The sequence below is a fragment of the Rhododendron vialii genome, chromosome 1a, assembly GCF_030253575.1.
Source record: "Rhododendron vialii isolate Sample 1 chromosome 1a, ASM3025357v1".
Lineage (NCBI taxonomy): Eukaryota > Viridiplantae > Streptophyta > Magnoliopsida > Ericales > Ericaceae > Rhododendron > Rhododendron vialii.
In genome coordinates, this window is record NC_080557.1 from 9,865,543 (window position 1) to 9,878,197 (window position 12,655).

Sequence of the window (12,655 nt, forward strand, 5' to 3'; positions counted from 1 at the left end):
GGTACATTTCATCGGCACTAACGGGCACCAGGAAGACCTGTACGGAGACCAGACCGCAGCCAAGCAGTGCTACGTCAACGCTGTCCGAAGCACCAAACAGACCGCCAGGGTGAATCTCATTGAAGCACCAGAAGCCCCAGTTTTGGAGGACGTCGGCAGATCCCCCGACGACAAAACCGTCGAAGATGTGGCCACAATCCCAATCACCGAGGACGGCTCCCGCTTCTTCCTTGTCAGTTCCTCACTTAGTGACACTGATCGGAATGAGACGGTAGCTTTTCTCAACCGAAACATTGAAGTGTTCGCCTGGACTCCCTACGAGATGCCGGGGCTCGACCCCTCTTTCATCTGCCACGAGCTCAACATCGACAAAGCCAAGCGACCGGTCGTACAGAAAGCACGACGGTCCTCTCCCATTCACTCCAAGGCCGTCATTGAAGAAGTCAACCGACTCCTAAACGCTGGGGCAATCAGAGAGGTCCAGTACCCCAAGTGGTTGGCTAACACCGTCGTAGTCAAGAAGAAGAATGGCAAATGGCGTGTCTGCGTCGACTACTCCAACCTTAACGATGCCTGCCCGAAGGACTTCTTTCCTCTTCCCCGAATCGACCAGCTTGTCGACGCCACCTCTGGTCACGAGCGACTCAGCTTTTTTGATGCGTACCGGGACTACCACCAGATCGCCATGAGCGAAGGCGATATCGAGAACACCGCCTTCATTACCCCCCACGGGATCTTCGGTTACCTCGTAATGCCCTTCGGTTTGAAAAATGCCGGAGCAACCTTCCAGCGAATGATAACCAAGATGTTCGAGCAATTACTGGGAGACACTATGCTGGCATACATTGACGACATGGTGGTTAAAAGTCTTCGCGCCGGTGATCATCTAACTCACCTTGCCGAAGTCTTTGAGATACTCAAGCGCCACAAACTCCGCCTCAATGCCGAGAAATGCGTATTCGGCGTCAGCTCCGGCAAATTTCTCGGCCATCTCGTCTCCCGGCGCGGTATTGAGGCCGACCCTTCCCAAATTCAAGCAATTGATCAGCTCTCGGCTCCCCACAACAAGCGCGATGTTCAGCGTCTAACCGGGATGGCTGCTGCTCTGAATCGGTTTATAAGTCGCTCCTCGGACAAATGTCAGCCATTTTTCGCTCTACTAAAAGGCAGCCGACGAAGCTTCAACTGGACAGAAGAATGTGACCAAGCCCTCCAGCAACTAAAGGAGTATCTTTCCACGGCTCCACTCCTCGTCACTGCAAGGGACCAGGAAGACCTGTTCCTCTATCTAGCTGTCTCCCCGCACGCCGTCAGCTCGGTGCTCGTCCGACAGGAGGGTCGGGAGCACCAGCCAATCTACTACTCCAGCAAAACCATGACTCCCGCCGAGACGCGCTACCTCCCCCTGGAGAAGCTCGTGCTCGCCCTAATCTCAGCCTCCCGAAAGCTTGCCCCGTACTTCCAGTCTCATCGCATCATCATCCTGACCGAGTTCCCCCTCAAATCTCTTCTCCGAAAGGCCGATCTCTCCAACCGAATTTCACAATGGGCCGTTGAGATTGCCAATTTCGAAATCCACTTTCAGCCTCGGACAGCAATAAAGGCTCAGGTTCTGGCTGACTTCATCGCAGAGCTTACACCGCCCAACGTATCTGCTTCGGCACCCCCACCGAGCACCGAAGCAGTACTCCAGGCCAACCCTAGCACAGCTTGGCAACTCTTTCACGGAGATGTATGGAAAATGTACGTCGATGGCGCATCCAACAGCCGAGGCGCAGGTGCGGGCGTCGTTCTTCTCTCACCCTCCGGTGTCTTGCACGAAAGCTCCTTCTCCATCAATTTCCCAGCCTCTAACAACGAGGCCGAATATGAGGCGTTGATCTCCGGACTCAAGACTGCCGAAGCCATTGGCATCGAAGAGCTCGTCGTTTACAGCGACTCCCAGTTGGTGGTTAACCAACTCTCTGAAGAATACGAAGCTCGGGATGACCGCATGCGTACCTACCTAAGCGCCGCAGTCTAGCTCATTCAACGCTTTAAAGCAATCAGAGTCGAGCATATTTCAAGGGAACAGAACGCCCACGCCGACGCCCTGGCAGGTCTCGCTTCGGCATTCTCATGCACTGGGCACCGATCCATTTCCTTCAATTCTATTGACAAGCCCAGTTTTGAACTCGAAGACCTACAGAAGGAAGTACTCAACATAGAGCTCGGTCCGAGCTGGATGGATGAAATCGTCCTTTACCTAAGGGAAGACTCCCTTCCCACCGACAAAAAGGACGCCCACCGACTCCGCAACAAAGCTGCCCTCTTCTGGCTCAATCCCAACGGCAAGCTTTACCGAAGATCGTTTACCGGGCCGTACTTATTGGTTGCACACCCACATCAAGTTCCGGGCATTATCGAAGAGCTTCACGCCGGTGACAGCGGTTGTCACTCCGGTGGACGATCGCTCGCCCACCGAGCCCTCACTCAGGGATATTGGTGGCCGACAATGAAGAAGGACGCTGAAGAGTTCGTCAAGCGTTGCAAAAAGTGCCAGATGTTCGCTCCCATTATCCATCAGCCGGCCCGGGACCTGAGCCCTCTCACCAGCCCCTGGCCCTTCTCCCAATGGGGCATGGATATCGTTGGAAAGCTCCCAGTCGCTCCGGGTGGATTCAAGTTCCTTTTAACCGCAACAAATTATTTCTCGAAATGGGTCGAGGCCGAGCCCCTGGTAACCATCGAAGAAACAGACGTCATCCGCTTTGTGTGGCGCAACATCATCTCACGCTTCGGTGTGCCGTTCGCCATAATTACTGACAATGGAGGGCAGTTTACAGGACAGAAGTACCGGGCTCTGCTTGACGAATACGGTATCAAATGGGACACGTCCACTCCGGCTTACCCCCAGGGCAACGGACAGGCTGAGGCGGCAAACAAAGCAATTTCATCCGGGCTAAAGCGACGACTCGAGTCACGGCGAGGAAAGTGGGCCGAAGAGCTGCCCAGGGTACTCTGGGGCTACCGTACGACGCCTCGGCGATCAACCGGTCGCACACCTTTTTCCTTGGCATTCGGAATGGAGGCAGTCATCCCACTCCAAGTCGGACTCCCAACAATGAGAACAGAAAATTTTGATGAATCGGTCAACAACACCACCATTGCTTCGGACCTCGATTTAGCCGAAGAAGAGCGGGACAACGCAAGGATAAAGCTCGCTTCATACCAACAGGAGGTTGCAAAGGGTTACAACCGAAGCGTGCGCCTCCGGTCGTTTAAACCTGACGATCTCGTTTGGAAAAAAGTGGTGGAGAAGTCCAAAAAGTGAAAGCTAATGCCCAATTGGGAGGGTCCTTACCGAGTTCTCAAGCACCTCGGTTCGGGAAATTACAAATTGGAGAAACTGGATGGTTCCCCCATTGCTAAGTCATGGAACGCCAACAATTTGAAGAAGTTCTACGGATAGTGCTCGGCTACCGAAGCCCATTTTGTCCTTATTACGTTGCATTTTCTTTTAAGAAAGTTTTGAGGGCAATCTGCTTATGTATTGATTGTTTAAATGAGAATCCTCTTTGGCACTATTCGTACATTGTTTAAATTACTTATACTTGGTCTATTCTTGCCCGGACCATTTTATACCGACTTCAGGGATATTGTTCTCCCATAGGTGATACCCTCAGAGAAAAATTCCCACCAAGTCGCCCGGGCCTCTTCGGTCGTCTAAATTTCTGGTCACTCGCTGTAAGGATACTCGGCCTTTTTCTCCGAGCCCCTAACACCGACCCATCAGAAATTTCTCTCTGTTCGGACTCGCCGCGTTACTAACCTATGGCAACAGCCGTACCACTTCGTGACCTCGGCCTACGTCCCTAGCAGTAATACCATCCCGCGTCTGCTCGATAAGCTCATTTCTATTAATAAGCAGGGGCGTGCAATGTCAAAAATTCATTAAAAAAGTTGCTTCTGATTCGATCCCTACCGACCCTCCTACTCGCTGGGGCTTCGGACCGAGTCACCTTTTCTTGATTAATCATCTTTTTATGCTTGGAAAAACGATTCGGTTAACGCTTCGGTTAAACTTGTTTCTACAAACTTTTCAAGTCCCACCGAAGCAGGGGCATTATAACCTAAGGAGCAAACCAATCAAACAAGCATTTCAAAGATAAAAACATTCAAGAAAAGAAGAGCATTCATTCACGAACAATAAACAAAAAGGGTACTGCTTCAAGTATCAAACGATTACAATCCCTGGAACGGCAAACTCCAAATGTCCGGAGCCGTCCAGTAAACCGACCATTCAGGCAAAAATTAAAGTACTTTTTCAGAGCTACGAAATATAAAGTTCCTATGCTTCATCAGGGAACAGGGGCGCTAAGGTCAGCTGGCTCCTCGGTCGCTTGGGGCTCCTGGTTCGGCACCTGCTCGCTTTCCTCCTCCGGTAGCACGAGCTCTTCAGGAGGGGGCTCAGGCACGGTTCGAAGCTCCGAACCCTCTGGCAGAGTAAGCTTGCTTATTAAGGCCTCGTGGCCGTACCGAAGTCCGTCCAAGAACCGATCTCTGAAAAGCTCGGCTTCTATCTCCCGGACCTGCTTCTTATATTCCACTCCGGCAGCATCCCAGCCTTCATCGTAGCCTTTGTTCCGTGCAAACTCGACCTCCCGAGCTCCAGCAGCCCTCAATGTGTCAGCATCCTCCTCAGCTTTTTTGGCCCTCCCTTCGGCAAGTACCCGCTCCCGGTCGCACCGCTGAAAGTCGGCTAGGTAGAGGTCACAAGTCTCCCTCGCCACTTTCAAGTCGTCCTCTCTCTGAGCAAGAGTCTTCCTCAGCAGCTCCATCTCCTGCTCTCGTGCCTGGCATTGTTCGTTCACAGCGAGCACCCGAGCGCCGGCCTACCAACACAATTAAAATTGATCAAAATTCCAACAAAACGATCAAAGGAGTAAGAAGAAACTTTCAGAAGTAACTTACTTTCAGAAGTGCCTGCGCTATCTCTCCTGTCAGATCCACGGTGCACCCCTCAACAGCCCGGGCATCCTTCGGAAGAATACACGACCGAAGCAGCCCAAACGCCGTCCCAATGTTAGAAGACGCGCTATCGGCGTGATGAATTAGGCGCCCCGAGTAGTGACGAACCTCGGGGGCCCAGGGGACCTCCCTCGCCGGAACACGAGTCCCCGTTTCGGTTCCTCCCCGGCTCTCCACATCTCCTTCATCTCCTCGGGTCCCCGTTTCTTCTATCAAGATCGGTTCCCCGCCCCTTCCTCGTCCGAAGCTTTCCTCCTCGGTCCGAGCCCTCTTCTCCGGAGGCTCCTGAGGAGAAACAGGGATCACCCTCGAAGCTCCAGCCCCCGGCGAGCCTATCCTGACGCCGGCACCCCGTCCTCGTGGCCTTTGGCGCCGAAGGTTGAGCACTTCTCTTCCACGGCCGCTCATCTCTCCACTAAGTCCCGTCCTTTCTGGGGTCTCCCGGTCGATTTCTTCTCGGATCACGCCTCGGGGACCAGAATCACCAACTTCGTCTTCTGTCGCCCCAGCTCCTCCTCTCCTACCTTCTCCTCTTCCTTGGCTTCTCCCTCGGCCACGTCCTCGTCCCCCTCGAGAGACTCCTTGCTGCCTCGGCTTCTTTTTCAAATAGCCGGTATAAGTCGGTTTGTATCCGAGCAGTTCAGGTGCATACCGACTCGTGATAGGAATGGCGTAAGCAGCTGTTATTTGCGCTCGGTTAGCCCTTGCCCGAAGCTCTGCAACGATTCCCTCGGCTGAAAGATAGAGAATGGAAGAATCAGTATACAATGAGGAAAGAAAAATGTGCAAACATAATAAAGCTAAGAAGATGCTTCTACCGACCAGGAGCCCCGGTTTCGAACTGAACTGTGGTGGCTGTGTCCGCGCTCTCCCTGGGCCCAAACATAAAATTCCCAGTGACCGACACATAAATACTCGCCCACTCTTCCGAGTCAGGAAGATGGTCGATAAGGAAGGTGTCGTATCCCGTCCTACAGGAGAGGTAGTGACGGTCGCTCTCCCAGTTAACTCCAACGAGGTATACACCGAAAAGCTCCTCGAGTCCGAACGTGAGGTTATATTGTCTCCTCAGCTCTATAATGCTCGTGATGATCCGGTAGGAGTTCACCGTCAGCTGAGAAGACGTGAGGGAGAGAGCTCGGAGAACCCTTCGGACAAACTGATGAAGGGGGAATCTAACGCCCCCCTCTGTGATAGCCATCAAGGGGAATATGAGTGCTCCCTCCCGGTGAGGAAGGTCCTTGGGATCGCTGTTCGGTAAAATGCGAACATCAACGTCATGAGGTACGCTATATACCCTCTTGAATTCAGCATAAGAAGCCGAGGAGCCGTCAAAGTACTGATTTCGGTATGGGCATGGCCTCATCGCCCTCCTGCGTCCCCGTACCTCCTCGGGGGCATCCGCGAACGGACCCGGACCTTGGTTCGAGGTACTTGGGGCCTCCATCTCTTGAGAATCAAATGTCGTCACCTCACGAGGAGCTCTCGAGGGTTCAAATGGTTCAACGCAGTCGATTGGAGTTCGGAAGAACGCCCTCTCCCGAAGTGTCTGGCGAATGTCCTCGGGAATTTCGATAGGAGAAGAGCCTGAACTACCGGAACTGTCCGAAGAGAGCTCGATGACCATTCGCTTCTGCCTAACCAAGGAAAGGAATGCAAAAAACCCGTTAGCTATGTGCTCAGGGAAAAATCAATGTCTAACGCTCGATGCGGAATGGTCATCGCTCCTCGGAGTCCTCGGACAATCGTTTCCTATGAAGGTGCTTCCCTCTCGGAAGAATTTCTAAAGATCAAAAAGCCCTTTCCCTTGAGATCAAGATGAGTCTAGGTCTCGGGATGAGTTTTGGCCTCGGGATGAATCTAGGTCTCGGGATGAGTTTAGACCTCGGTAATAGCGTGAACAACGCTGGAGAAGCCCAGCGCCGCCTTGAACCAGACGGTGGCGAGCGGTTGCTCAGCCGTAACAAGTGCAAGAAAACGACGAAAAAACTCAAAAACAATGATCAAAACATGAAGAATAAAGCAAGGAGGTCGACATACCTCAAGTTTGTGCAAGATCTCCCAACCAAAACGATCGAAATCTCGATTGAAAGCTGGAAATATACGGCGGCGGCGGTTCGACTTCAAAAGCAGAAGAAAGGGTGACGATCTCACCTCTGTCTCTCCTATTTATATTGGTAAAGATGGAAAGCTGCGCGGGAAACGAAGCGTCGTGCATTGAGCCGTTAGATCATCGACATGTGTTATCATCGAACGGCTAGTATCAAGGATTCTGCACCGAGGACAGGCGCCGGATATTCAGGCCTTAGGCATGTTGACGCGTGTCACCGAAGCGACGTTTCATACCAATCAACTGGCATGGCACGTGCCGAGGCAGCTTTTTGATTCTGAGATCTCGGCAACAGTTGACACGTGGCTCTTCTCTGGCGCGGGTTGAACGAAATCTACCGAAGCAACTTCACCCTTCGGTTATTCTCTAAAAAGAAAGACCAAGGCCTGATGTCTCATACGATAGGATCAAGACCCTGAAGCAGAGGTGCAACGCTCCAGGGACTTGAGGGGCTATTGTGGAGGCTTCGGTAATTGTCCCGGTAATATAACCGGACCACCATCAACCGAGTCCTCATATTGACATGGGCCTGTGTATATCTTTCTGTTTACTCGCTCGGCGTCAAGTCTCCTGTTTACACTTCGGTTAGTTACCGAGGTGTGCATTCCGTTTGGGTCTTTTGGCAGAATGCAGCATAGCAGGAGGGGACCATGAACGATACGTGGCGAAAAGGATCATCTGCCCATGTGCTTCATAACCGTCTTATCCCGTGGCATCATCTATGATGTCACCAAGGGCGGTTACCTAAGCGTGACCTCCACGCACTGGCTTGGAGCCCAAGTTAACCTAGGTCTATAAATACAAAGGGATATTCATCTTTGAGAGGTATGCCATCTTCCCCTAACCCTAGACCTAAAAGCAACTCTCCTTACATCTAACTTGATCGTCGGAGGGTCACAAGGCTATTCCAGCCTTAGTGACTTGTTGCAGGTCCAGCGGCGGAGGAACGGAGCAGCGGAAGTGAAGTACTAGTTCAGGCGAAGGTCCCTCCTCCTAAATCGAACCCCTACATGAAACAACCCACATAGCACAATTTTGTAGATCATTCTAGATGCAGAATATTCTAGAAATACTCCAAATTTTCACATATTATTCATAGTTGGAAAGAAATACAAGTTTAGGAGACAAATCCAATCGTATATCTAATCCGAGCAATCAAACAGACGCCGATATCTTATTGACATAGCACCTACAATGTATACAAGGTGGAAAAATAAGTGTATAAAAAAGATGATTCTTATTTGAACTACCGAGTCTTATGGGTACCTAATGATTGAAACAGGAATTCGATCATCATAAAGGCAAAATGGAGGAAGCAATTTCAAACAGCATAATTAACATATTGAATGCTATACTGATAATTATTGTAGGGCAATTTCAAACAGCATAATTAACATATTGAATGCTATGCTTGGGAGCCAAATTACATAACAGATTTGAATTTTTTATGCTAACTTCTGAGGTATCTGATATAAAGTTAAACAAAGAAAGAAAAAAAGAGCCGAATTTTGCCTTCTCAGATATGACTGATTCTCATTCCTCTTGGCATTTACATTTACTAAATGTGTACCTTACTCCAGAAGAGCACGTTCGGTACCAGCAATTTCTTTAATTGTCCGATTACATTCGGGACCTTAATGCTGAAGTTGTCGTTTGGGGAGATTTTAATGATATTTTGTCTCTGGAGGAAAAACGGGGAGGTATGTAACTAGTAGATTGAACATGTGTAATTAATTGTGTAACTGGTTCTCAGAGGATTCACACAGTTTTAATTTTGGTTATGAGTGTTGTAAACGTGGAAAATTTGAAGTGTTGAGCGAACCCTCTTCTGGGTTGCATGCACGCGATTATGTCTAATATGAAGAAAGACATCAACACTATCTTCAAAATGTAATACCAGATGAACTACGCTATAGGAGTTCCATTTCCAATATACCTACTAGATTGCAAAAAAATAAATAATAAACCAATATATATAGCTGTAACCTGGCTAATTCATTAACAATCGTGAAATGTAAGCATTAGGAGATCATACCTGAAAATGCTATCAATGTTTGTTACTTTCTTCTTGACACTATGTCTGTAACCATTCTCCTCAATCTTATCACGTTTTTAGGCTTTTCTCTTTCAGCAAGTCTTACAAAGAATTTAGATCTACCAATTAAGAACATCAGAGATCCCAGAAAGAGTCCAAGTGTCATTCCACACCCATAACCTATCACCACAATTTTCCAAAAAGATGCATCAATATCTGAATCATCTTCCTCCTGTTCTAACACCGCCGGCTGTACTTTTGTTCGATTATTGTCTTCACATTCCTTCGACAATGGCAACCCACATAATCCTGAATTCCCAACATATCAAACATTCTCAAATGTATTAAATTGTTGACCCCGGAGTATGGGTCCATGGAGACGGTTCCATGAAAGATTCAAGAATGCAAGAAACGGCAAACTTGTTAATCGGCTCGGAATTCTTCCGGTGAGCTGGTTAGAGGAAATGTCTAATGATTCAAGGATTTCCAAATCTCCCAAAGACGATGGAATATGGCCAGTGAGACTATTATGAGAAAAATTAAGCACTATGAGAGAATTGAGCTTTCCAATGACATTTGGAATCTCTCCACTGAAATTGTTCGATGAAAAACCGATTGTTGTGAAGATAGTTAAAATTCTTAGCAGTTCTCCCTCAAGCCCCTTTATTGTCACGATGATAGAGTAATGATAGTAACTATTCACATCACTCATGTAGTTTTTCCCCGGCATAGTTTTGTTCTTCGTAGCTTGGAAATATTCGAAATATGTCACTGGCAAATGGCCATTGAACTCATTGTAGGACAATTCAACGATTCGAAGCTTAGGAAAGGGAAATTTACTCTTTGAAGTATTTATGGGACCATGAAATCGGTTGGATCGTACGACAAGAACTTGCAACTCAAGAAGAGTCTCCAACCAATATGGAAATGTGTCGTTAATCTTGTTGTTTCCAACGTTTAGAACTTCCAAGCTTGTACAATCTGCTAATGATCTTGGCAGTGGTCCTTCAAGTTGATTTCCACTCAAATCAAGACTTCGTAATTGGTTTGCCTTTGCAAATGCCAAGGGAAGGGTCCCCGTAAATCCATTGGAACGTAGATTCAACACCGAGAGAACACTATTAAAATTTTCCAAACATTGTGGAACCGCACCACTCAATTTGTTGCGAGACAAATCAAGAATCCGAAGGGAACTCGCATTGCAAATTAAGGAAGGAATTTGTCTACTAAGATTGTTGTTTGAGATGAAAAAGATTTATATGAAGGGAGGTGGAATGGGAAGTGGTCCGTGAAGTAAATTGGAACGAAGATCAAGAGTTATTAGTCCCTCCCAGGGAAGTTGCTTCATGTTCGTTGAGAAAGTTGTGAGAAAGATTCAAATACTCCAGTGAAGCCTTCCCAATTAACCCAACCCAATTTGGAACCTGTCCATGAATTCTATTGCTAGAAAGATCCAGCACTACAAGATTCTCTAAGGTTCTTAAGAAATAAGGGAACACCTCGATGTTGCAAGATGACATTTTGAAATACCTAAGGTTGGGAAGGGTATTGTTGACATGGCTTCTAGCAACCACCGATAGATTAGTGTTGGAGAGATCAAGGGCCTCAACATTTTTTGGTTTTTGCAGGTCCACAACACCGCTCAGATCATTTGATGCAAGAAAGAGTCTGGTTAGATTTACAAGAGTTGAAATTGACTTTGGAATGGGGCCACGAAGTTTATTATTACTCAAGTCAATGGAGTCCAAAGGTAAATCATGCTGGAACTTAGGAATTTGGCCGGTTAAACGATTGGAGCTCAGGTCTACAGCTTCCAACGATGGAAGAGTAAACAACCATGGAGGTATTACCCCACTGAAATAATTACTAGATAGTCCCAGACTTTGTAGGTTTTGAAGACCACTTAAATTGGAGGGGATCGGACCTTTGAGCTGATTATATGATATATGTAGAGTAACAAGTTGTTTCAAATTCGCAACCCAGAGTGGAAATTTGCCTTTAAGGTTGTTGACGGAAAGTTTCAACTCAGTGAGTTGCTTAAGATTTGAAAGAGTATATGGGACTTCACCATTTAAATCATTCACCGATAAATCTACTTTATGGATCTGAATAAGGTTCCCTAGAGATTTAGGAATGGAACCTCGTAATTTGCACTTGCTGCTGGTCAAGGAGGTCAAAGACTTGAGATGGCCAATTGAATCAGGCAGTTCTCCAGACAAATTCGTAGAAGAAAGATCCAACTCCCTTAGAGAACTACCACTACGCCAAAATGATTCTGGCAAATTGATATCAAGATCAATGTTGCCCCTTAATAAAAGCCTCTGCAAGTTTGGAAGGTGGTAAACGCTTTCAGGCAAGTTCCTTTGTAATTCGGTCCATGACAGGTCTAGAGCTGTTAAAGAAGTAAAATTTGTCACGGAATCAGGTAAACCAGAAGATATATGTAGCCCAACAAGGACAAGTTCTTGTAACTGGGTCAGGTTTTTTAGGAGAATTTTGAAATTGAGCGGTTCAATTCTCATCAGTCATAATAAAGAAAGGTCAAGTGAAGTCAGTTTGGACAGGTGGGAGATTTCAGAAGGGATTGGAAACAATAGACCTACTCCAAATGAAGCGGATAGGTTTAGATGTGTCAAACTCGTCAAGTTGCCAAATGAAGGGGGAATGTAGGCGGGAATAAAACTATTCCAAGCGAGAGTGAGCCGTTGGAGGTGAGAGAGCTGGAAAAGGCTGCTATATGGATGGATTGTGCCAAGAGCTGGCTACAACTAAGGTCAAGCCCAATCACGTGACCTGTCAACGCATCGTAGGTGACCCTATCCCGAGAACAACAATCAGTAGCGTTACCCTTCTGATAAGTAGAATAGACCTAAGGAGCTCAGCACTACGAGAACTACAAACCTGGGGAGTATAAGCTAACCTCACCAGGGCCTCTCTAGGAACCTACCTGGAACAAAGCCAGGATTTGCCAGCTCTGCCCTTCAGACGAAGTAGGCAAAAGGTCCAAGGATCAGCTCCGGCCCCTAGCTATAACAAGGAGGATAATATCCATAATATTATCCATGGAATATACTTATTCCAATAAAGATACCACGCAAAGAAACCTAAATCCTAAGGGGTAAAGGAATGCTGACTGTAAGATGAGCATAAAATGCCAATAATATACATGATCAAAGATGGGTAAAGATTCCTAGCTAACGCAGGACGCCAATGGATTCCTAGCTAAGGCAGGACTTCACATTCCTCAAAGAGGTAAATCCGGAATCTACGAGATATAGTCCTGCAAGGACTCAACCTCCTATCAAAATGTCTATAAATATGACACTAGAACTCCAACAAAAAGGTACGCAACATATGAATTGAGAATCTCAGTTCTCTCACCACATAGCAAGTACTCTACTGACTTAGGTATCGGAGGGTGGTTGGCACGCCACCACACCGGTGACTCGAGCTCTTGCCTTGTTTTGCAGGTTCAAGTCGGAGCTGAAGACAAAGCTAAT

General features: G+C 47.7%; 1 protein-coding gene across 1 annotated transcript; it reads right to left on the minus strand.

Moving 5' to 3' along the window:
• Nucleotides 1-9,177: 9,177 nt before the first annotated feature.
• Nucleotides 9,178-11,677, minus strand: LOC131327700 (receptor-like protein 35). Its single transcript, XM_058360845.1, has 3 exons — nucleotides 10,539-11,677; nucleotides 9,576-10,378; nucleotides 9,178-9,464 (listed from the first exon to the last, which is right to left on the minus strand). Exons 1-3 carry the CDS (start codon nucleotides 11,675-11,677, stop codon nucleotides 9,178-9,180), a joined length of 2,229 nt encoding a protein of 742 aa, XP_058216828.1.
• Nucleotides 11,678-12,655: the final 978 nt, after the last annotated feature.